The sequence below is a fragment of the Mercenaria mercenaria genome, chromosome 6 (genome assembly GCF_021730395.1).
Source record: "Mercenaria mercenaria strain notata chromosome 6, MADL_Memer_1, whole genome shotgun sequence".
NCBI classification, from domain to species: domain Eukaryota; kingdom Metazoa; phylum Mollusca; class Bivalvia; order Venerida; family Veneridae; genus Mercenaria; species Mercenaria mercenaria.
Genome location: NC_069366.1, coordinates 51,279,515 through 51,306,282, shown reverse-complemented (window position 1 = coordinate 51,306,282; position 26,768 = coordinate 51,279,515). Strand labels below are relative to the sequence as shown.

The following is a 26,768-nucleotide window of genomic DNA, read 5'->3' as shown; positions in this document are numbered from 1 at the left end:
ATAACTTGATGGATTTACTTCTAACTTAAAATAATTGTTCCTCATCATCACCCATATCATATGGCACAAGGTTCTTAACTCTGGCACCAATATTTCATGAATTATACTCCCTTTTTACTTAGAATTTCATGTTAAAGTTTTGGTGCACTTTCACTCTATCTCAGTTATTACTAAATGGATTTGATTCAAACTTAAAATAGTTGTTCAACATCATCACTCACATCATATGGCACAAGGGCCATAACTCTTGCGTCATTATTTTATGAATTGTCCCCCTTTTTACTTACAATTTCAGTTAGAAGTTTTGATGCGCTTTCACTCTAACTCAGTTATTACTGAATTGATTTGATTCAAACTAAAAATAATTGTTCCACCTTATTACCAACATCATATGCCACAAGGTCCATAACTCTGGCAACAATTTTTCATGAATTATGCCCCTTTTACTTAGAGTTAAAGGTTAATTTTGATGCATTTTCACTATATCTCAAGTTGTTACAAAAAGGATTTGATTCAACATTACACAAAGTGCATCACTGTTGTACCAATATTTCATTAATTATGCCCCCGTTTTACTAAGAATTATAATTAATATTTAATGTTTTGATACATCTGATCCTTATCTCTCTTATCACTTAATACTTTTGACAAAGACTCAAGCTACATGTATTATCCAATATTTCATCCACGTTGGAGTCATTAAACACCTAAGGGACATCTCCAGCTTCAGCTTCGTCAAATGTGCCCAGTTTCACTATCCAGCATCGATTTAGTCGAGCGCGCTGTCTCCCGTGACAGCTCTTGTTATTGCATTACAGTATATAGCCTGTATTTTTCATTGTGATACAGATATCACTACTTTTCTCGGGATAAAATCTGAATTTTTTTAATGTGAAATATGCTTGTTTCGTTAGAACGTGAATATTGTATACTGTTTCACCTACATGTTTATTTGTGATACAAGTAACACTGCATTTTAAGTAATAGTTATAGTATGTGTGAGAGTGTGTTACCAGGATATATCAGAGCTAGGGGTACATCGAGGGTATTTTTCTCTGCACATATCGTCGAGGCCGGTAGGCCGAGACAGATATGTGAAGAGAAAAATACCGAGATGTACCCCTAGCTCTGATATATCCTGGTAACACACGAGCATTACATATTATAACTGTTTTATCGCATAGTTTATCATTAAAATTTATATATTATTTTCATTTAAATTTGTTTATTATTTTTACTATTTTGATTCCCTTTCTGCGCCTCGCTGACTGAAACACTAAAACTTCTGTTTTAGAAAATGTGTTCCCCAGATAAAAGTACCCAACAAATTTCTGCATTGGTTTTAAATCTTTGCATTTCATTGGCCAGAATTATTGTAAAACTTGTTGTTTTGTTTGTAAAAAAAAGAAAGAAAAAAAGAAACATTTGAGAAATCTCAGAATTTCATATATTTCATGTATTTCTGAATTTGGCAATAACTATCAAGTTTTTGAAATATTCTAGTTTATTTATTCTTTTACTTTATAAATGTAGGTGTTTGTGACAATTCTTTCTCTGTGAACTGTAAATTGGAGCTAAAATCATCTTTTCTTTGAAAGGAAAAAATTATACTCACTTGATAGGACCTCAATAGTGAAAAAGTGTTCCGATATATATCGGAACAGTTTTACTGTGCTGATATATATCGGAACACTTTTTTTCTTATGAAACTCCATAGAGATTTCCGTGTTGATATATATCGCAACAGTTTTGTAAGATATCAGCACAGTTTTGTAGTAATAATGTGTGTTACTATGTATAACATGCTGCAAAGATCAAAGGAAAATTGCCGCACTATGCGATAAGACCTTGTTAATTTCATTCTGGAAATTTTTCAGATGTTTAAATTGTTTTTGTTTTTCACTGAAGATTCTGTTTGAGTTCTGCAACATGTAGAGTCTGTAATTCAGGTCTAGAAATAAAATGTTGAAACGTTATTATTTAATCGTTATTATTGATAAGTCACCTACAGTTATTTCATAGAGGGGTTGTATGGTTTGACCCAACCTGTCTGTTCGACTGTGATATTGAACACATCCTTTCATTTAGTTGCTGTGTCAAATCTTATGATTGCTGTGGCAAGAGTAGTAAAAAAGTATAATAAAATGGATTCCTTACTGGCTTAAAATTATGTCTCTCGCATAGAATGGGGGAGACGTATTGTTTTTGCCTTCCCTGTCAGTTCGTACTTATAATGCATGTCGAGCTTTCACAGGCCAAACTCCTGGCCTGATTTCGACGAAAGTTCACATTGGGTCACATGCTTTATATAGACTTACATACTGTTAAACTTTAAAAATCTTCCCGAAAACCACTAGTCATAGGGCTTAGATATGTGGCATGTAACATCAGCTATTGGTCTTCGACCAAAATTGTAAACAATTAATTATCCACTTGGAATCAAAAATGCTCCAGCCCTTACGACCATATGATTTGTAAAGACCTATAAAGGGAGAAGTTTAAAAATCTTCACAAAAACCACTTCTAGGGAGAAGTTCAAAAATCTTCACTAAGACCACTTCACATAGGGTTTTGATAATTTTTATAGTATCATACCATCATTTATGTGACCTATAGTCTGTGCGCGAAAAGGTACGAAAACATTTAGCACGAAAAATTCATTGTTTACGGAAGTGAAAGCAAAAACTCAACTCAAACTTGTCGGGAGATTTTAGGTAACTAATCAGTGTTACTGCATTTAAACTTTTGTATTGATCAAACCCTAATTCAGGCACAATTTCATGCCAACAAACTCTTATTTCTATCACCTGAATTTCTTGGTTCAGTCGTTCAATTAAAAACTGGCATTGTTCTCGGAATAACGTTATTTCGGACAAAGTGTGTATGAATTGGGGTGTATATAAATACCGGAAGACACCGAAAAACAGAAAGACACCGAAAGACACCAAAAACCACTATAAAAACATACAAAAAGACAAATAAGATGTATTAGACATATGTTATGGTGTTATATTATATTTAAATTACATCTGATGACAAAATAGATTGTGCAAATAAAACTTGTGATCATAAAAATGTCTTTCGTTAATGTGTTATGTAGCTCGATACCAAAAGACACCGTGAATCACTTTGAATACATATAAAAAGATTGAAATTAGATGTTTTATACACAGATTATGGTGTTATGAAATATTAAAATTATATTTGATGACGAAATTGATTGTGCAATTAAGATTTTATTGATCATATAAGTGTCTTTAGGTAATGCGTTATGTAGCTTATGTATCAATGAAAGACACCGTGAATCACTTTAAATTCATATGAAAAGATTGAAATTAATTAGATGTTTTATACACAGATTATGGTGTTATAATATATTCAAATTATATTTGATGACAAAATAGATTATGCAAATAAGGTTATAATGATAATTAAAGTGTTTATTTATTAAGAAAGTAATGCCTGGAACAACTGATACGGGGACTGGAAACCGGCATTTATCTTATCTTATGCTGTCGTCCAATCGAAGCGTATGCCGTAGGTTATTCTGCTATTACTCAAACACTTACGCCTTACAGTTTAACTCGTCCTTTCAGTGAAAATCTGGGAAAGCATTTGTTGAATTTTTTGTTGAAAACAAAAGTTCTGCCATGAAATTATTGCCTGCATCTGTTTTTAAATGGAAAATATCTACATTAATGTTACTTTTCGCCCTGTGAAAATGGCTAAATCTAGATTTGTCATACCCAGAGAGAAAGATGTCGTTTTTTACATGATATTTGCCTTGTTGATTCAGAGTATTTAGAACAAAAAAATTCAGACATATTTTAATGAAAATAGCAAGTCAAAACTGTAAACTGTTGCCTGAAAATATTTGTTTATGATATTGCTCTGTTCTTCACCATTTAAATGCATGTTAAACCTAGATGATTTTCTGCAGTTTTATCTAAAAGTTCGGAATACTAAATGTAAGTTCGTTGTCGGCCTTTTTTTTTTAAAAAATGTTATTTTAATTTAAATACATTGTATTTTTCACACATCAGTTTTAAGGTTTCGATGGAGGCCTTGAGAAACAAAAATCAAACAACACCAAATCATAGAAAGAAAGAGTTGTTTGACATGAAAATTGAACAGCATGTAAAACATGTATATTACTTTACGAAACAAGTGTCAATATACTGATATAAACATTGAATTCCGGAAAAGGGCTGCCTAAAGGGGCTCCACTTCCGGACAGTTAAACGCCTTTAAAAACTCACCATTTTCAAAGAACAGTTACACATGTTCGTTTCGATGCATATGCAATAGCGTGCGAGTGGTGAAATTTCGCATAACAAGGTGGAACACAGTTTTCAGCAATTGTTTATCTTTATTTCTTTACAAATGGCATTCATTTTCAAAGGGAGACAACTGTTCCCGATTATTTTAAGTACAAATGGCATTCATTTTCAAAGGGAAACAACTTTTTCCGATTATTTTAAGTAATCTTTGAGAAAAAGTTGTCTCCCTTTGAAAATGAATGCCATTTGTAAAGAAAAAAAGATAAACAATTGCTGAAAACTATGTTTCACATTGTTACGTCAAATTTCACCACTCGCACGCTGTTGCAAATGCATCAAAACAAACATGTGTAACAGTTCTTTGAAAATGGTGAGGTTTTAAAGGCGTTTAACTGTCCGGAAGTGGAGCCCCTTTAGGCAGCCCTTTTCCGGAATTCAATGTTTACATCAGTATACTGACACTTGTTTCGTAAAGTAATATACATCTTTTACATGCTGTTCAATTTTCATGTCAAACAACTCTTTCTTTCTATGATTTGGTGTTGTTTGATTTTTGTTTCTCAAGGCCTCCATCGAAACCTTAAGATTAAATTTATTCAACTAATTTTTGGAGTTTAAACAACAATTTCGTTTGAAACATTCCCTACGTTCAAGAAGAATGTTTGTTTCTGTATGTAGAAATCTGACATTATAAACAATAATTATAATTATGGCTCTACAAGATTAAGAAAAGTGTCAGCTTTCTGTTATTTTCCATTTTTTTTATTCAAATCCAACAAAAATCGGCCCTTTGATAAAGGTTTGAAGTTACGTGGTAAAATATTTCTTCAGGGAAGTGAGCTCGAGTTAATTCATAATAATTAAGCATATCACCACATGCAGTCGCATGCTGTTTTTGCTTCAGAATCCCTTTAGATTAATCTCTGATCATCTAATTATCGCCACTTAACATGTGACTGGTAAACCCTTTGAACAATAAGTGTTATAGCTCCATGATTAACATGAGGTAATATGCTAATTACACGCTAATCGATAGTGGCGAAAACAAAATATCGATCGCTAACGACTGGTCGATATTTACAGGTATGGACGACAGCATAATACAGATAAATGTATTGATTTATACGGAGTTTCTACTCCCCGTATTAGACCTTCCTGGTTATGCGTTGTGTAGCGCAAAGCCGAAAAAACACTATGAATCACTTTAAATACATATACAATTTCAAAAGACGGAAGTACATGTATAGTATTAAACGATATATTTGATGATGTTGAAAACATGTATTAATGCTTACAATTTTGTCTTTCGGTAATTCAAATCTCTTTTAAAAACAAAATCGACCTGTTTTCTCAACAAGTAATAGAAATTAGTAACGTCCAAGCTAAATTGTTTTCGCCTAATTTGTCAGTTATTCACACCTTTGATGGCTTGTGTCAGCATCGCTATTAATCAGCGTTGATTAGATTAATATCTTCAGGTATCATGCATTAAGTGAGATCGTCGTCAGTTTGTAAAAAAAAAAATTCTGAAGTAACTCCTTTTTATTCACATATTCATTTTACTTAAAACCATTTCGCCCCACCTCAAATTTTCCATTTAAAAAAATAATCAATGTTAATATTATGTTTTCTTTATCTCGAAAAAAAAAAGAACATACACACGTCCTAGATGATTTTTGCATTTAATTTTAACTATCTGACTGCGTTGAAAACATGTACACATATTAATGCTTACATGTGTCTTTCGGTATTAGATTCAAATCTCTTTTAAAAGCACTTTCAGACTTTACTAAAGTGATAAAAATTTATACAGTTAAATTTATATTTCATAGGTGTCTTTCTGTAAGAATGCAATTAATAAAAGTCTGGTAATAAAATTGTTTGAATCAAATGATATATAATAAAACTGTACATTAGTAATCAAAGATTTTGCAAAACTAGTTTGTTTATTTTCTTGTTGCATTTATAAGCTGGTAATCGGATAATTAATAACTGAACATTCAATAACTCGTTGAACATAGAAAATCTGTTAATTACTTTCTTTTGGTAGGGATGTGATAATAAATAAAAACATTTTTATTACGTGTGCGAATTATGAAACATATAACTTTGCTTTGAGTATTAATTTTTTGTTCGTAACTTAAATTAGAAATATGTTATCCTACATTTAGATAGATCTACCTGTAAAGTTTAATTTTAATTTTAGTTAAATGCATTGAATGTAATAATTATACTTTTCACGAATTGAAGTCTCTATCACTTGCGTTGAAAATTCTTAAAATTATTTAAGGAACACTAGGAATTTCATGAATACATAATGAGAGCTACTGACAACTTACGCTGTATTTTAACTGCTCGTTCACACAGTCAGACAGTTAAATGCAGTAAAATGCATAAATCATCTAGGATGTGTGTAAGTTCTTATATAATCTATATAGTAAAGACAATAACGCTAGTAAAACTAAGATACTAAATTTCAATAGTGATAAATATTTATGGTTTTTTCTTTTCTTTCTTTCTGTTTTTTTTTGAGAAAAAATATAATATCAACATTATTATAAAAAGAAATTATTGAGATGGGGTGAAACATGTGAAATGAGAATGTTTTAAGTAAAATAGATATATGAGCAACAAGGAGTTACTTCAGAAAATATTTTTTTACAAACTGACGGTGATCTCAATTAATTCATGTTACCTGAAGATATTAATCTAATCATCGCTGATTAATGGCGTTGTTGACACAAGCCATCAAAGGTGTGAATAACTAACATCTAATTTCAATCTTTTCATATGCATTAAAGTGATTCACTGTGTCTTTCGGTGTACATAAGCCACATAACGCATTACCGAAATACACATTTATGATCAATAAAATCTTAGTTGCACAATCAATTTCGTCATCAAATATAATTTTGATATTTCATAACACCATAATCTGTGTATAAAACATCTAATTTCAATCTTTTAACATGTATTTAAAGCAATTCACGGTGTCTTTCGGTATCGAGCTAGATCTACATAACGCATTACCGAAAGACACTTTTATGATCATTTTTATTTGCACTATCTATTTTGTCATCAAATGTAATTTAAATATAATATAACACCATAACATTATGTCTAATACATCTTATTTAAGTCTTTTTATATGTTTTTATAGTGGTTTTTGGTGTCTTTCGGTATCTTTCGGTGTCTTTCTGTTTTTCGGTGTCTTTCGGTATTTATATACACCGTATGAATTGTTAGTGCTCTGAAATAGAAGACCTAGACAGAACTCATATTACATGTCACTTTCACATTTATTATTTTTTGCATTTTATGATTGCTCATTTATAGTCCAACTAATTCTAATATGATTTACAGTCAACTCTAGCCCAACAAGTTTGACACGATCCTAAGAGTAAGAAATAGTGAGACAATTTTTTCATATGGGCAATATCCCCACTCGCGTCAAACACTCGAAAGACCAAAATAGTGGAAGCAATTTCTGATGAAATTTTCATCGCTGCCGATGCTTTACATGCTATAGATTTAAATGCAGATTATGTCACAAATTGGCCATGAATTCAAATAAAACATATGTATTGAAAGGGGATTCAATTCCTCGTTGATTTATTTATCCAAAATTATGAATTTTCTGGTGATTTAAACATATATATGTACTGTACATGATTAATGTTTACCATGTCTACATGCCAAGCGATAAAACCAATAACTTTACAAGACTGTGTTAGGGCCTCCTCTGGGATTTTCATATACTTGTCGCCACCCTTTTCGCCAAATTAAAAAAGTTTGAGCCACTTTAGGGCCAAAGTTCTGAGCCACTTATTTCCCTCAGTTGGCTGTCGTAGTGTGCATAGGGAAGTTAATTATTGTAAATAATTATATTTAATAGAAATAATAGCAATGTATATTGAATAATTTTAAAAGTAAATACAAAATAAAATGTTCAGTTTCTAAATTTAAAGTAGAATATAACTTAAATTAAACTGTCATGGGATTTCCATAATCCATACTGTCTTTTATTTTCATTATTTTCCAAAGTTTCTGAACATTTTAAAGAAATTAGCCAGGATACCAACTGAGTCCATTGACATTGTGGTATTGTTTTCACACCCATTGTTAAAATCTTGACAATTTTTAACTTATTAAATTAATCTTGATTTATAATGAGTGAAATAAAAGGTTTTTGACTTGAACTGACGAATTCATTAGCAAATTATCTACAATATTAGCAAAAAGTTACAAACTTAATATGTATCTTTCGTACTAATTAAAATTTGTCATACAACTGCATGTCACAAACATATGTGATTTATCCTCAATTATTTTGGTCGTACAAAGTTTTGACGTTTAGATTGCCCCGCCGTCACAAATATAAAACAATCTGAACGTCAAAGTATTTTGACTACAGTCAACTCATCCCCTAGTCAACTCGTCCCCTAGACAACGGGTGCAGGTCTAAACGTACCCAAACCAAAACGTACCCACATGGTAAAGTCAAAATGTACCCCAAAAAGTGTGTCAAAATGTACCCACATTAAAATATAATATACGAAGTACCCATGTATCCAATTAAGCAATGACTGAGGCTGTTTTTTAATGATTTTGAAGTTTCAGTTCAGCAGTATGACATTTAATCAATGGGGCAACTTAATAGATCAAAAAAGAATCCTGCTTCATAGCAGTAAGAATTGAACATGTAGGAATTCTCATGACTTGAAAACAATTAAGACTTTTGTGAAATGTTGTTGCCTTCTAGAAAACTGCAAATTGGCAGTTCATGATATTTCAGTTTATTCAACATTCTATTCAGTATATCTATTTTTACAGAAAACATACTATCAAATTTTGACACTTTGTGGGTATATTTTGAGTTTTTTATTTTGGGTACATTTTGGGTCTTGTTTGTTCTTTCATTTTTAACAAACTTTAAGAAGTAAATAACCCTAAATCTTTGAAAAAAGGAGGTCCGTACCCCTAGAAAACCTATACAGGTTTGTCTTGATGTATGGATCTATACTAAAATCAGATTCTAAATGTAAGGATCCGTACCCCTAGACACTAATTATTTTAAAAGTGCCATCCCTCTAAGCCTTTTCCTGACAGAAACATGCAGATTAAGTTTGGACATGATGGGACAGCAACAGTCAAATGTTATCACACTGTCCCAAACTGTCTTCAATGGACTAGTTCATTTGAAAAGTATACATGATACATGTTCTAGTAAAATGTTTTGAAACCTCCCCTATGTGAATTTTAATTTGGAAAATCAAGGAAGAAATGTTTACAAGGATATGTTGATTCCAATGTATTCTGCATGAATGGAGTATTTTCCAGTACGGGAATACTGGTAAATACCGTGGGAATTCGATCCTGTCCCTGTGAAATATCTGCCAACCCTGCAATTAAACTTAGATTTATTTTCATTGAAAAGAATTTTGTCAGTGTTTCATCTATTTTTTCAAGACGTTATGCCAAACAATTTATTTAGTGTTTACAGACTTGAAAGGGGGTGGTTAATTTGCCAATTACTCATTAGTTATTCAGTTACCAAGAAGTGCTCTCAAAAAAAATGGAAATTGTCAAAGGTAGCGCAATAGTTCATGGGACTAAAAAAGTCAATCTCATTTACCGATAAATTGATAATTTCTTATCCATTCAGTTTATGACTGTGAGAAAATTTATACTTCATAAACCATTACTATTCATTATTAACAGAGCAATGTCAGCAGTTATCAACAAAATAAAGATTTGCGAAGGAAAGCTGATAGTTTACTTATGATAATCTTTGTTTAAAAAAGTTCCAACGTTGTTGATTATTCATCCGCATGGTGAAATGATTGCAATCATAGGGATGTATCTTCAACAGCTCTTCTGGGATGTGCCACTGGTGTGTGGACATTTGCTACATTTAATCCATTCATCTTGACTTCTGTCGTCAGAGGACGTAATGACAGAGGATATTACTTATGTTATGAGATGCAGAGAAGTCGGATGAAAAGCTTACAGATAATTAATAATTAGTATCAAGGCTTTTAAGACTTTCAAACATATTGGCTCTATAACGTATATATTGAAGTTTAACACACATGGCCTAAACAAGAACCGAGTATAGACCTAGACTAGCTCTACACACAGTTTAATTGAAGCAAATGACTTTTAGCCTAGGTTTGCACAATGGTAGTTCTTTAAAGAAGGGAAAAACCTGAACATTTTCAATGTCTAGAATGCATAGCTGTAGAGAATATATCGGAAGTATCCAAGTGCCTTTGCCTAACCCTACCCCTCATGTTTCAGTTAATATTTTCTAGCAAACTTGGTTAAGATTTTGTATGCACTCTGTACATCTGGCCAAAGCAGGGACCTACTGTTATAACTCAGCAGAAGTGAAGTGTTTAGGTCTGATAATGTAAAACCTGTCATAAGCAGCCAGCCACGGGAGTGGGAAAAAGTGGCTGCTTACAGCAAGTAATTTATAGAATGAATGACCATTTTGGGAAATGAGACACTGGCTGCTTAAGACAGGTTGGGTGCTTAATATAGGTGACCGCTAAAGCAGGTTTTACTGTACACTACCGAAAATGTTTTTCAGCCGATCAGACCGACAGACAGATAGAGAATCCCTTCCATTTCTTTCATGAAACTAGAGGTTGTTTTTACATGAAAAACTGATATCTCCCACCACTTACCAAGCAGACATTATAAATGCCACAAATCACTGAATCATAACATTCTAATGATATTACACAACTAGGCTTGGCACTGATCTCCTGTGAAGTTTGGTGGAATGCAAAAAAGTGGTATAGGTGAAGTAGCACAAATATAGAATTTGACAAATCAAGGGTCATGACTCCACTGAAAATTGTTAAACCAGAACATGCTGATGATTTGCACACCTACACCTACTGCCCACTCATGAGGTTTAATGAACTTCAGTCTAATGGTTTAAGTCTAGTAGTGTAAACACTGCAAAGTACTATATTTCAAGGGCCAAAACTCTGTTGAAAAATCAATGAATTTGAACATGCTGACAATTTGCACACTGCTTGGCATTGATTACTCCTGTAAGGTTTGGTGGAAATCAGCCCAATCATATAAGAGATGTGTTCAAAACATAAAATTTGATGAATCAAGGGCCATGACTACACTGAAAATCACTGAACTGGTACATGGCAACAATATGGGCTAGTGGACTTAGCAATTATCACTTTTCTGTAGTTTGGTGTAAATCCATCTAGTGGTGTCAGAGGAGATACCTGGACAAACTTTGTGACAGACTGACAGACAGAATTGTGGACAGCTGTTAAACATGTGGGGGACATAAATAGGTAGAGTGCTGTAGCACACTTTTATTGATTTGAATAAGTAAAGCTCTAAATGACTCAATATATTCTATTATGGAAGAAGCATATTAGGTCTACAGGTAACTGGTTAGGGAAACAAACCATGAATATTTCTACTGAAGTTGAAAACTGCAAACTCTATCTCTTTATGTTGGTCAGCAGATAATGACATTCCACTCTGTCCCTATCCTTGGCATCTTGGTACTAATATTTTTCATCCATGTTTGCTGTAAAGCTTATCTTTCTCAACTTTTCTCAAAGGACAAACTTGGAAAGGGGGACAGACTTTAAGGAAGAACTTTTTATGTCTACAAATGTAGCAGCATCACAGAAAATGCGTAAGACTGTGGCAGTAGTATCAATAGACAGTTACAATTAAAGTGTCGATAATTGATGACAGTCAGCCAGTTGGTATTAGTCGCCCTTACACATAAATAAACTGATTTTTTCAACTGACAAAGGTTACCTTGTTCAGAAATTATGTATTAAATCACATGTACTTTGACTGCCCATGTTCTGTTCTACAGAAAATATCAAACTTCATTTTCAAAAATGTCTTTTTCTCTATTGTAACTTTGTTTTAGTTGTGTGTCTAATATACTTATGATAATCAAGGTATTCCCAGTAATGAAAACTGATTGGCTTATATTTTTTTAAATACAGAAATAATTTGTAATTTTGACAGCTCAACTTTCACTTTCATTTTGCAATTTTTTGAGATTTTGAAACATTTTCATCACTCGATGTACCTGGAAAGAGATGTTTCACACACAATGATTATAAAGATAATGACAAAAATGTTTTTGCGCCCCCACCACTCAGTGGAGGGGGCATATAGATTTGATCTTGACCGTGCATCCGTCCATCTGAAAAAAGTTTATGACGCGCCTAGCTCAAAAAAAGTTTGTGACGCGCCTAGCTCAAAAAAATTTTGATATAAATGGATGAAACCTTGCCTGAGTCTTTATCATGATATGAACTTGAGCACCTCATATTTTTCGTCTGGCTCTGCCCCCTATTTCCAGAGTTATATCCCCCTGAAATAGTCAGAAATGCACATTTTTACTGTGTGATGCGCCTAAGCTCAAAAAGAATTTGATATAATTTGATAAAAACTTGCATGAGTGTTTATCATGATATACATCATGTAAACTTGTGCACATCCTATTTTTTGTCTGGCTACACCTCTATCTCCAAAGTCATGGCCCCTGAAATAGTAAAAAATGCACATTTTTACCTAATGACGTGCATAACGTTGTAAATTCGTGAAACCTTGCTTGAGTCTTTATCATAATAAGACCTTGCACACTTGGCATTCTTCTTGAGATTTTAGCGCTAATTACAGAGTTATGGCCCTTGAAATACCCAAAATAGCGGATTTTTTGTTTGTGATGCTCATAAAATGATAATATTATGGCCTAGAATAATGAATCCTTTATATTGTTGAGCCTATACTCCCCTAAGACTGCAAACATTTGAATTATTGCCCCTTATTTGTTACAAATGTACCAGTTGGGGCACACCCTGTGTCCTACAGACATAGTCTAGTTCTACCAGATATATGTAGTACCAAAGTAGTTTCAGTAAATGAGATATACATGTACAATTGAATTTGCTGTTCTAAACTGAACAACCTCTATTGAAAGCCTGAGATCTACTTGTTCTGAATAATTCAGTAGACATAAATACTCAACTGCAGGGTAGATTTAAAACACTATCTGAACTATAAGCTTGTTTAAACCACTGGCACAAGTATCTGACTTGGGATGAAAAATATGATCGCATTGATAAAAAACTGTTTTCATACTAATCAAACCAAAATTAGAAAAGGTTTTTTATTACTGCTTAATGGATGTTCACCACACTTGGTCAGAAGCAAGTTCAAAAGGTTAAAGCCCTTCCCAGGTGACGGACTTGGGCCCATTTACATCTCTTATGTTTTTTCTCTTTACAGTATATCATTGAGCTTAGAACAAGTGCATCATGTCGGAAAATATGCGGACAGTGGCTCTAGATGATGAGCCCTGGGATGAGGAACCACCTCCCTATTCCTCAACCACAGTTACAGACCCAGAAGCCGAGAGGAAGACGGGATTTAACAAAGCTTATCTGTTCTCTGTTGAAGGTGCCTTGAAATTGATTGAAATTGTGAGTTATTTCATTTTTCTAGGGGATTTTGCTTGTTACCTGTAGCTCTATAGATGGGAACATTTTGTCATTGACAACAGTAACAGTCTCATAGAATAATGTTAAGAATTGAAATATTTATAACTTTTTGTTTGAAATTTATTGATAATTCTAACACAACCTGATTTATTTCAATAATGAACAAAGAAGACTGAAATTATGTTTTATTATGCAATACATGCACTCTTTGTATGTCACAATTATAACATAGTGTCGAACGTCATCGCCACTCACTGGAAAAGAAAACAACACAAAATAGGCAAATATTTGGTGAATATTGCCAAACATGTAACTGATTATAGTTGATAAAAGTGTTAGAATCAAAATGATATATCTCAAACAATGATATGCTCTTGAATTAAATCATTGTTTGTTGTTAGATGCACCCTCATGATACAATTCCTGAACTCCCAAACAATGATATTATTCGACGACAAATTACTGCTTAGGATATTATATTACTTCTGATATAACATTTGAATCAGGAATTTTGATCTCTGATCCTTAGGCTTTAAGTTTGTGAGTTTGATCAGCAAGGGCAATGTGCTTGTTATTAGGAGAGAGAAATAATTATTTAAGACTTTGAAATGAAAAGATGTACCAGTAGCTAGGCAAGCTGAGCACGTTCACTTTTCCTAAAAAAAGCAGTTTGTCCAAACTAATATAAAACAAGACGATTTTTTAATTTGTAAATGATTTAATGAAACAGTTGTTATCCTTTTTCAGGTACTCAGTTTAATTGGTTTTGTGGCAGTATTGGCTGGTGGCTGGACAGGTTCTGGATTTGTGGCATGGACAACGATCTCAGCTTTTATCACGACAACCATCCTATTTATCCTTGTTGCAATGAATATATATTCAAGATTGCCGGGATTTTGGCCTCTATATGTAAGCAAGTTCATATTTTAGATTTGATAATAACACATTTTCGATATTAACCTTTAGCCTGCTAAATTTCTAAAATGGACTGGTCCATCATTCAGTTTGGGCAATACCATTTCAAATTTTGTTATTCTAAGGGGTGTTCACTGAAAATTTACTGACTGAATAGCGAACACTGCAGACCATGATCAGCCAGCTAATCTTGGTCTGCACTGGTCACAAAGGCAGAATCACATGCCACCAATAGGCTAAAGATTAGTGTTTTAATGGTAGAAAATCACAGCAGTAGCTAAGCTGTTATTTTCTAAGTCCTTCAAATTACCAAAAATAATTGAAATTGCAAATTGCAAATAATGACACCTCTTGACCTAAGTATGTATAAATTGATCAAATGTTCATAACAAGTATAAATGATATAATATCTGCATGGAAACAGGCTGATTCGGACCATGGCTGATTCGGACCAAATATTTTGGCTGATTCGGACCACATACTTTGAATAAAAGTAGATAATGACCATATATTTTGGCTGATTCAGACCACAAACTTTTATGTAACAGTCAATAATGACCATAAATTTTGGATGGTTCAGCAATTTTCAGAAAATAATGTTGATTATAGCTTTATATAGAGGTTTAACTTGGATTAAGGTCATAAAATATACACCGTACAAGAAGGTAAGAAGTTTTGACAAACTAAAATGCATCATTTATGCATTTAAATAAGGACTTTAATTATTCTTTGCATCAGACATTAAACTTAATACTCATAAATTTTATTTTTACTCATGACATTAGTGTCAGATAAACTTTAAAAATCTGGGCCGAATAAGCCAAGTAAATTTGGTCCGAATCAGCCATGGTCCGAGTCAGCCTGTATTCTATCTGCATTTTACAGTGCAAGGGAGACAATCACTAAGAAAATAAATGAGAGGTGCTTTAAATGAAAAAATATTTTCAAAATGCACATAAATAGGATTTATTCATCCGAACTTTAAATTGATTTCTAGTACTATACCAAGTGTTAGTTTAAATTTTGAGATTTAATACACAACATTCTTGACTGTATTGTTACGAATTTGTGGCTAATAGTTGAAAATGCTGTGTGATATTCATGGGTGTTTTGAATAATCATGTGTCACTTTATATGCAAAAATTAGTGAAAATGAAACTACAAGAATACTACCCTTACTGCAGTAGTTGATCATATCAGCATTTTAAGATGGTGACTTTTTTGCGAAATTGCTTTCATTTATGGAGGTATGCTAGAATTTGGTGCGAAATTTTTCCCAGTAGCAGAATTTCTTCAAACTTGGCATTTCAAATGTTTTTTTCAAATGGCATTTCCCAAAAAAAGGACGTTTTCAAGAGCAGATAACTCTTTCAGTACCGATGACCTATGATTTTTATTGCATATTTTTGTTTCTTAGGTGATTGTCCTTCAATATCCAAAGTTTGAAGAAATTCTATTATTGGGAAAATTTTCGCCCATCTCATATACAGGGAATTCTAGCATATGCCTTTAAAGGCAGTTAACCATTAAAATTTGCATTAACCCCTAGCCTGCTAAATTTCTATAATGAACTTTTCCATCTTTCAATTTAGACAGTACCATTAACTGTTAAAAGGGGAGCTTACCAAAAAGATAACGACTGAATGGCAAAAGTGCAGATCATGATCAGACTGCATGGATGTGCAGGCTGATCATGATTTACACTGGTCGCATAGGCAGAATCAGTCGTGTCCAGAATCAATCATGTTCAGATTTGCATTAACTTGAAGTGTGCAGTATCTTGTATTGCTGGCAGGATTGATTTTTAAGGTTACTGGAGTTGCATATCATTGTTAATCTTATCTCCTCACAAGAAAATATAATTTTATTGCAGTGTAGTTTCATTTATAGTATCAGTTTATATAATTGCATTTAAGTGTGCCGGACGTTTCGACCCTGACATCACGGGTTTGAATATTCTCAATGACTGTGGTCCCAACGGTACTGGCCAGAAACAGTATTGAACATACGTTTTGTGGTTAACTCAAGTTATGAACTTGTTTGTAGTTATGTGTGATTTGTATCACATAGTTAAGTATATTCTGTATGGATTTAAGTTTTTTTTGTATGAGTTTATTTAACAATGGTCCTTGACTGGTTTTTTCCAAAATTTACAATATTTCTTGTTTTGTATATTTCAGGAATTGATATACTTGCTGCTCTATACATTGAAGTATTTTATCAGTTCTATAATCGGAGCTGTAGGAGCAGCCAGGTTACCAAGTATTGTTGCAGCATGTGTGAGTATACTTAACACACATTTCTATTTAAAATTTTTACTGCAAAATCAGAAATTTTAGTGAGACGAAAAGTTTGCTATTTTAAAAAATCAGAATCGCCGTGTGTTGTAATATATAAGTGATATAGGGCCAACATTTGAAATATATTTTGGCCATTTATATTATATTGATTATAACAGTAATAGCATTTTCACAAGTATCTATTTACATGACTGAGAACTGTAAGGGAATATTGCCCCCAAAAAAAGCCCCAGTAAAAATTTCTGATTTCGCAGTATTCTTAGTACTGTAATACATGACAGAGAGATGGATTATTGGTAAAGTTGCTGATAAATAAGGAATGTAGTTATGAAAACCTGATAAGAATGAAAACATCATTCAAATCATTCAAAGAACTCTCTCAGAATAAAAAAAAAAACACTTGTACTTTGAAATTTAGTAGAAATAAGGACCTATCCTCAGGGTGTTTTTACACTCTATAAATAGAATGATGAAAGAAAAACAGTTTCCTGGAAATTTCGAAGAAGCAAGTCTAAAATTACAGTTTTTAAAAGTAAGCATTGTTTTCTCCAAGCCACTTAACTTATATTTCATTCTTCCTCTTGCCTGTAGCTAATAGCTCTTGCCGACAGAAATTTCAATTGAAATGGTGCATACAGCATACATGTGTATTTACACTTTCAGGTGATATGTGTGGTAGCCTTCGCCATATATCTGTTAGATGCTATAATGGCGTACAAGCGACTGAAAGCAGCAAGAGAAGAGCAGGAGAGAAAACGTGCTGCGGGGGAGGGCGTGGCCAACAGGCGATCTGAAACCCATTTCTGTATTATTTTCTAATGCCACAGTTACTTATTTATTACGCACGTCAAAGGATTTAGATCGGAAAAAAAAAACTTATTTAATCTGACAGTGCTGAGTTACCTTTGTAAAATAATTTACTCACAAAGTTGGGCATATTTTTTGTTATTTGAGAATGCAGATGTTTTGATTGTGAAAGCAACAGTTTGAATTTGTTGCAAAGTAATGCATACATTTTATTATGAAGTTCATCATTTTGATGTACTGAACTTACTTTTAATTGGTTGTATTTTCAGTCTGAGGACTTGTTTGCCATATACATTCCATTAAAAAAATTTATGTTCACATTTGAAAATTTCCCATGGAATGGGAAGTCATAAACATGTTTTAAAAACTCCTCAACTTCCATATAACACTTTTTTTTCAGACTGCGTACAGCAAATTACAAGGAACTGAAAAAGCAGTAGTTTTTTCTTACACATGTAAAATGATGTATTTACACTGAACTTGCCTATTTATACTAAGAGAGTATACAATATTTGTTTTCATGTCAGCAGCTTATCTGCATACTTACAGAGGAACTCTTCTATAATAGACCCTCCAAAAAAAGGAAACTTTTCCAAACTGAACAAACAACTTTGTTGGTGCAGGGGTTTGGGGTGGGGGGGGGGAGGGTTTAGGGCGGAGAGTTAGTGAGGGTATCAAGTTCCTTCTACTGAAAATACAAATGTAACCTGTCTAAACAGGAACAAGCCGAGGTTTCCTTTTGGTTATGAAGCTGTCCGGTTTAGACAGGTTCCTGTGTACCTTGAATTATAGTGTGTAAAGGTAAGTTTTGGAAATGTTTTGGTATCTTCCTCTTAAGAATGATATTAACGATTGTATATACATGTACATATTGTTATATTTATAGTTTAAGATGCATGTATTAGTCCCTGTAAAGGTTGTAAAGTTATTTTTTGAATGCTTAAGCTAAACTGAGGTATAGAAATAGTTAGTCTGAATTATTTAGTGAAAGATATTTTGCTTAGATTCTGCTACAATGTAGCTTGCCAAATGTAATTTTTATTATTGATTTGCATGCATTAATGTTTGTTCCATTTTGAACACGCACAAGACCTGGTTTTAAGGTAGACTTCTGTAACATAAAGTCAGCCAAAGTTATATTTGATGAACCACTGAGAATATATGCATACTTTATTACATACTTTTCGGAGAATTGTTGGAATATTAAAGAGTTGAATGTATGTATAAGTCTAAAAATGTGACACAAGGATTTTTTTTGTATGCAGTAGATTGTAGGTTGTGTTTTAACTATTTAAGTCATGGAAGTAAGAGAAGCAGAAATTTTATCAAATACAACTCTGCTAAATAAGCTGTTACGTGTCATGATCTTTTATCATGAACAATTCATTCGTCTGAATCATACAATCATACAAGTCAAAAATGATAAATAACATTTCTGTATTACACAGAAGGAATTTAAATTTTGATGTACAGCTTTTAACTTTTATTCTATAATTATTTTTCTCTTCAACTCAGAGATTCACAATTATATCACTTGACAGTACAGAACGATTACATATTGGATACAGTTTATTCTGTATTGGAGGATACAACAACTTCGGTCAAATTCCAGTGTTAACTATGGTAAACAATAAAGGGCATTGACAATTTAAGTGAAAGTATCTTCATGAAATCCAACATCATTAAAAGCTACATTCCATGTTTCTGATTTTTGACTTTTTAGATGGAATCTTGCGCAATTCCATATTGGATGATACAACAACTTTGGTTTGAAGCCTCATATTTACTAAACAATAAAACGAAAGGTGGTTGATTGAAAAAGTTTCTACATGAAATTCTGCCCCTATAACAATGTGACGTTTCTGTATATGAGCCGCGCCATGGGAAAACCAACATAGTGGCTTTGCGACCAGCATGGATCCAGACCAGCCTGTGCATCCGCGCAGTCTTGTCAGGATCCATGCTGTTCGCTAACAGTTTCTCCAATTCCAATAGGCTTTAAAAGTGAACAGCATGGAGCCTGACCAGACTGCGCAGATGCGCAGTCTGGTCTGGATCCATGCTGGTCGCAAACCCACTATGTTGGTTTTCCCATGGCACGGCTCAATAGTTTATAGATAGAATCTTGCCATCTTTACCAAGGAAAATATAAGCATAGATATTTTCCAGTACAATATTGGATATGGTTTTACTCGTACCAATCCAAAAAACACTGGGCTTGCCTATCGGCTTCTCCAGTATGTTTTTCCAAATGGGTACTTATCTAGGTATATTGTCTAATTGTACAGAACAGTGTTAAATAACCGATTAGTATTTAAGTTGTCTTCCCTTTAATGGCCATGTATACCTCATATTCCAATAATTGGACTCCATTCACTACTCCAAACATTCTGCATATATATATAAAAATAATAGGATAAAAACGAACAGTGTTCTGGAATGTTTGGAACGTATGCTAAGTGTTCCTAATAAAATCTGTCCTGAAAGAGCAATCATTAATAGATGACTGCAAAAACAGAAACTCGAGTCTTGCTACCTGTTCACGAAGGATGATGTCAGATTAGGGACGGGAACCAGACCAAACAGTGTACTATTTTATTCCATTGAGAACAGTTTAGAAGATTAATCTAAAATATCAGAATATTGTTTAGAATAGTCAGTGGAATATGCAAAATAGAGTTTATTGTATTTTAATCTTGCAGAGATCTGCATCAGATCTCTTTCACTGCATTGTATGAAGGGGGCCATCTTACTAGCTTCATAACCAGGGGAACTGCTTCCGGCTATCTGGTATTTTCTTTTTATTGTCTGTATGTTTTCTTAAGTCATATTGTCAAAGGGAATGGTTTGTCTTTTATTAGTTTTTCTTGTGTTATATATGTCAGATACATGTAATACTATTTATATAAATTGTAGTTATACATGCCAGAACAAAAAATTATGTTAGAAATCTTTTATTTGATCATAATTAGTTTATACTAAATTATTTATTCTCGATTGCTAAACAAGTTCTTACAACTTATATTAATGGCTTTCGAGACTCATTCCAGACGGAACCAACCTCTAAGAGCAGAGAGAGAGAGGCAATGTGGAATTAAAGTGTCTTGCCTAAGGACACTACCACCAAGGCAGTGGTCGGGATCGAACCCGGGACCCTTCGATCTCAAGGCGGACACGCGGATGATAATTAAAGCGGTTTTAAAGAGAAATGTTCACATAAAAATATTTTCACTATTTTCACTTAAAGTCTGACCTATTTTATAAATGGGTAGTGAAAAATATTTGAAATACAGTTAAAGTGGGAAATAAGTTTCAAAACTTTGAAAAATGTAAAGGTAAGGAAATGTATAAACGCAAGAAATTTCACATCAACTCGAGAAACTTTCGGTGACATTATTTTAGCTATATCTATCTTCTGTTACTGGTAATGGATTTGTCATCATGTTATAACTGTGTAAAAATTCTATTACTAATTTCAGTGTCGATATATATTAATAATTCCTAGGACAATTTTACGACATAAAAACATTTTTTGCGCCATACTTATACAATTTAATTTAAAGATCTGTTAAAGCCACTCACTGGCTGTTTATATTTTACATTTTTTATACATCATTTTGTTGCAATATAAAATTATATATATTATTTAATAGATAGAATTTTGTATGCTTTTTAGTTTGCTATGAAGTTATTTGTATATGATTTGTAAATATGCTTGTTTTATATTTTATGTTTTGATTTCATATTTTTTTTTTTTCAAAATTTGAGAACAGTATATGGACATGTTTAATTTTCATGTAAGCCATACATTTTTCCAATAAAATGACTTAACATTTTAGTTTTCATGATAATTTATTTTTGGAAAATTATCAAAAAAAGCAAAAATTAGCTAAATTAATCCATTGGTAATATTCCTGACTTTACAGCAGATTCATAATTTATCCAGGATATGAAATACATGGTACTTGCATTGATTATGAAGTGTTTATGCTCTTGTCAGAATTATTGATGAATGTTTAACCAAAGTAATTATTTTACCAACTGACTGTTCGTAACATATTTCCTTTATACTTGCATTGCTTGACAGATCTGAAAAAAGAATTTTATTTACCTTTAGCCAGCTGGCAGCAAGTGATTGTGCCTTTGCAACCAGTGCAGACCAAGATCAGCCTGCACTGTTTGCTATTCAGTCAGAAATTTTTTACTGAACACCCCTTTGAATAATAAGTGGTACTGCCAAAACTGAATGATGGACCAGTCCATTTTAGAAACTTAACAGGCAAAGGGTAAAGCAAGATGATCTGTTATAAAAGTTATCAGTTTACATGTAATTACATATTCTTGTGATGTTTCAGCTTTTTTCGCCAGCTTCTGTAACAGAAGAGTATACAGGGTGTAATTTATAATCAAATGGAAATTGTAGCTTGCCTTTATGACGAGTCAGTGAATGACAAAATTTATCAGAAGATTTTATTTCAAAGACTGATTAATACTCATCAGAATTAGTGCTAGAATTATAATCAAATGAAAATTATCTGTAAAATATGACAAAGCTGGAAAGGAATCCTTTATCACTTAATGCAGATTTTGAATTCCATATGCCAAGATAGTATCTGGATAATAACTGTTGCAATTCTAATAAGTGAATGCTGTAAGATTTCAAAAAAAAAATGGTAAAATATGACAGTAATTTGAACTTGATTTACATTAAAAATGAACATGCCTCTAGACATACATCACAAGATCAGTTTTCTAAAACAGCAGTGTCTTTAACCCTTAGCCTGCTGCAGGCGAATTTAACAGCCTTTGCAAACAGCTTGGACCCAGATCAGACGCCGATTAAATCGGCGTCTGATCAGGTTCCAAGCTGTTTGCTACTCTGACAATATTTTTTCCAATTTTGGAGCAAATTGAATGAACTTTACCATTTTAGCAGACGACATTTCCAGCAGACGACAATTTATTTAGCATGCTAAAGGTTAAAACAGCAAAAGCCAAAACAAATCAATGATATTCAAATTGATTTTGATGAGATTTATAAGTAACTTTTCGCTACTGTTAACTCGGTCTATTTTACATAAGATTTTGCAGCATGATTTATAACTTAGCTTTTCTACATAGTTTAATAATATAGAATACACAAGTGTTTTTTGTACCCCCCGACAACAAAGTTGTAAGGGGGGGTATACTGGTTTCAGGTTGTCTGTCTGTCTGTCTGTCTGTCTGTCCCTCTGTCCGTAGACGCAATCTTGTGCGCACCATCTCTCCTTATCCCCTTGACAGAATTTAATGAAACTTCACACAAGTGATCAGTACCAACAGTAGTTGTGCATGGGGCATGTTAGGTTCTTTTAGAAAAAAAAATTGCAGAGTTATGGGACTTTGTTTTTTGTTACTATACTACCGGTATATACATAGACACAATCTTGTGCGCACCATCTCTCCTTATCCCCTTGACACAATTTAATGAAACTTCACACAAGTGTTCAGTACCAACAGTAGTTGTGCATGGGGCATGTTAGGTTCTTTTAGAAAAAAAAAATTGCAGAGTTATGGGACTTTGTTTTTTTTGTTACTATACTATATACATAGACACAATCTTGTGCGCACCATCTCTCCTCATCCCCTTGACACAATTTAATGAAACTTCACACAAGTGATCAGTAACAACAGTAGTTGTGCATAGGGCATGTTAGGTTCTTTCAGGAAAAAAATTTGCAGAGTTATGGGACTTTGTTTTTTTGTTACTATACTATATACATAGACACAATCTTGTGCGCACCATCTCTCCTCATCCCCTTGACACAATTTAATGAAACTTCACACAAGTGATCAGTAACAACAGTAGTTGTGCATGGGGCATGTTAGGTTCTTTCAGAAAAAAAATTTGCAGAGTTATGGGACTTTGTTTTTTTGTTACTATACTATATACATAGACACAATCTTGTGCGCACCATCTCTCCTCATCCTCTTGACACAATTTAATGAAACTTCACACAAGTGATCAGTAACAACAGTAGTTGTGCATGGGGCATGTTAGGTTCTTTCAGCGACAAAAATTGCAGAGTTATGGGACTTTGTTTCTTGTTAACATACTATGTACATACAGTCTGCATATGCAATCTTGTGCGTGCCTAATCTACCAAACCCTTGCACACAATTTAATGAAACATCACACAAGTGATGAGTACCAACCCTAGTTGTGCATGGTGCATGTTACATTCTTTTAGATAAATATTCTGCATAGTTATGGGACTTTGTTTTTTGTTACTATACTGTATACATACAGTCTATATACATACAGTCCACATACTTATGCAATCTTGTGTGCGTCAAATTGCAATGTACTATGTTAGTGCATGCGGGTGGTACATTTATCACCTTTAGTGATAGCTCTAGTTTTTTATGAAATACTACATGCTAGAACTTAATGTATCACTTTTGGATTAATATGGAAGTATTTAATCAATTTTGTAAAATTTTGAAAAAAAATATTGGGAGGTGTTTCTTTGTGAATGTTGACCAGCTTTGATCTGAAATACTTTTTTCATGAACAAGTCATGTTTTATTACTTTAAATTTCCAGCACTGGTAAAAATACCGGAAAACCCCGTCTGGTATGCAAGAATACTTTAAATATCATTTCATTTGTACTGGTTTGTATATTTTCTCTGAAAACTATCATATACTTTGTTAAACTTGTGTATAGTTTCTTTCTTTTGGTGCAATGCATATATTTAGAACCCAAAGTTTCATGGTGCATCATAAATGTTAAGCCATGCACTGCGAAAAATATGTGCATATACGGGAGTATACGGTCCCGTATATGTCTAATATACGAATATCATATAAAAGGTATCTTTCCTGAAAGTATGATCAAAACTTACGCCTTAAACATACTTTTGGACCTTGGCAATCCCTAACTTTGAAAACTGACATAAACTGTTGAAACGTATTTATGCTAAGTATGAATGAACGGATCAATGTGAGAAAAACATGAATGTCCAATTAAAGAATACGGGATTCCCGTATATGTAATGTTCCATATACGGGAAAAATGTTTCCGTATACGCCCGTATATTAGGAGTATACGGAATGCATACACTCCCGTATACGGAACCATTTTCCGCAGTGATGGTTATTGGTACAATGCATATGCTTAGCATCCCATGATTCTTTGTTCAGTACAAAATGTTTCATACTCCAAAATTCTTGTTGCATCATACATGTTTAGCACTTCATGTTTTTGTGATCACTCAATGTCTGGCGTCCGGCGTCTGTCAACATTTAGCTTGTGTATGCGATAGAGGCTGTATTTTTCAATTGATCTTCATGAACTTTGGTCAGAATGATTACCTTGATAAAATCTACGCCAGGTTCGAAAATGGGTCATCTGGGGTCAGAAACTAGGTCACTAGGTCAAATCAAAGAAAAACTTTGTGTATGCGATAGAGGCTGTATTTTTCAACTGATCTTCATGAAATTTAGTCAGAATGATTACCTTGATGAATTCTAGGCCAAGATCTAAAATGGGTCATCTGGGGTCAAAAACTAGGTTACTAGTTCAAATCAAAGAAAAACCTTGTGTATGCGATAGAGGCTGTATTTTTCAATTGATCTTCATGAATTTTGGTCAGAATGATTGCCTTGATAAAATCTAGGTCAGGTTCGAATATGGGTCATCTGGGGTCAAAAACTAGGTCACTAGGTCAAATCAAAGAAAAACCTTGTGTATGCAATAGGGGCTGCATTTTACATCGGATCTTCATGAAATTTGATCAGAATGTTTGTCTTGATGAAATCTAGGTCGAGTTTGAATATGTGTCATCTAGGGGTTAAAAACTAGGTCACCCAGTCAAATAAAAGAAAAACCTTGTGTATGCGATGGAGACGGTATTTTTCAGTTGATCTTCATGAAATTTGGTCAGAATGATAGCCTTGATGAAATTATGGTCAGGTTTGAATATGGCTCATCTGGGGTCAAAAACTAGGTCACTAGGACAAATCAAAGAAAAACGTTTTGTATGCGATAGAGGCTGTATTATTCGATTGAGGTTCATGAAATTTGGTCAGAATTTTTGCCTTGATCAAATTTAGGTCAAGTTTGAATGTAGGTCATCTTGGCTCAAAAGCTAGGTCACTTTGAAGAAAATACTTGTTTACACTTAAGAGACCACATTTTTGGTCCAATCTTAATGAAAATTGGTCAGAATATTTGTTTCCATGAAATCACTAGGTCAAACATGTTTACACTGTTATGGTGTGTTTTCAGGTGAGCGACCTAGGGCCATCTTGGCCCTCTTGTTTGGTGCAATGTATATATTTTAGAACCCAGTTTCCTGGTGCAACACACTTGTTTTGCACCCTATGTTTATTAGAGCAATGTATATAATACTTAGAACTCAGTTTCTTGGTGCACCACACATGTTTAGCACCAAATGTTTCTTTGTAGTGTTTATGTTAACCATCCCATGTTTCTTGGTATGTCACACTTGTACAGCACCAAATGTTTCTTAGAACAATTTATATGTTTACCTCCCAATGTTTCTTGGTGTACCACACATTTTTAGCATCCCTTGCCCCTGAACTGCATATTTAGAACCCATTGTTTCTTGGTGAATTCTGTGTCTTTTAGTCAACTGTATATTTAGAACCCCTTGTTTCTTTGTGAACCCTATGTTTCTCAGTCAACTGCATGTCTAGAACCCTTTGTATCTTGGTGCAATACATGTTTCTTAGTCAACTGCTGTTAAGTACCATTTACTTCTTGGGTCTTGGTGCTCCATAAATTTAAGCACATTTTATTCCTTTTCTATTCTTGTGATAGTTGTTTCAGGCAAAGTATACATATGTCAGTGTATTGATGTTTGTTAAGAAGTATTTAAATATATATTGTGTAATTGGTGCAAATCAGACTATAGGCCAGATTATAATAAAACAATAGTTTCAGTTATA

At 33.3% G+C, this 26,768-nt stretch overlaps 1 protein-coding gene across 1 annotated transcript; it reads left to right on the top strand.

Moving 5' to 3' along the window:
* Positions 1–2,643: 2,643 nt before the first annotated feature.
* On the top strand, positions 2,644–26,768 carry LOC123548913 (uncharacterized). Its single transcript, XM_045336554.2, has 5 exons — positions 2,644–2,714; positions 13,581–13,774; positions 14,540–14,701; positions 16,888–16,986; positions 17,671–26,768. The coding sequence occupies exons 2-5, from the start codon at positions 13,610–13,612 to the stop codon at positions 17,824–17,826; spliced, it is 582 nt and encodes a 193-aa protein (XP_045192489.2). The 5' UTR covers positions 2,644–2,714; positions 13,581–13,609; the 3' UTR covers positions 17,827–26,768.

What these genes read in the sequence shown, in the direction of transcription:
- LOC123548913 (XM_045336554.2), top strand. Translation starts at nt 13,610, where the DNA reads ATGTCGGAAAATATGCGGACAGTGGCTCTAGATGATGAGCCCTGGGAT. An exon ending in CCTTGAAATTGATTGAAATT is followed by an intron (nt 13,775 to 14,539) that starts GTGAGTTATTTC and finishes ATCCTTTTTCAG; the next exon opens with GTACTCAGTTTAATTGGTTT. An exon ending in CGGGATTTTGGCCTCTATAT is followed by an intron (nt 14,702 to 16,887) that starts GTAAGCAAGTTC and finishes TGTATATTTCAG; the next exon opens with GAATTGATATACTTGCTGCT.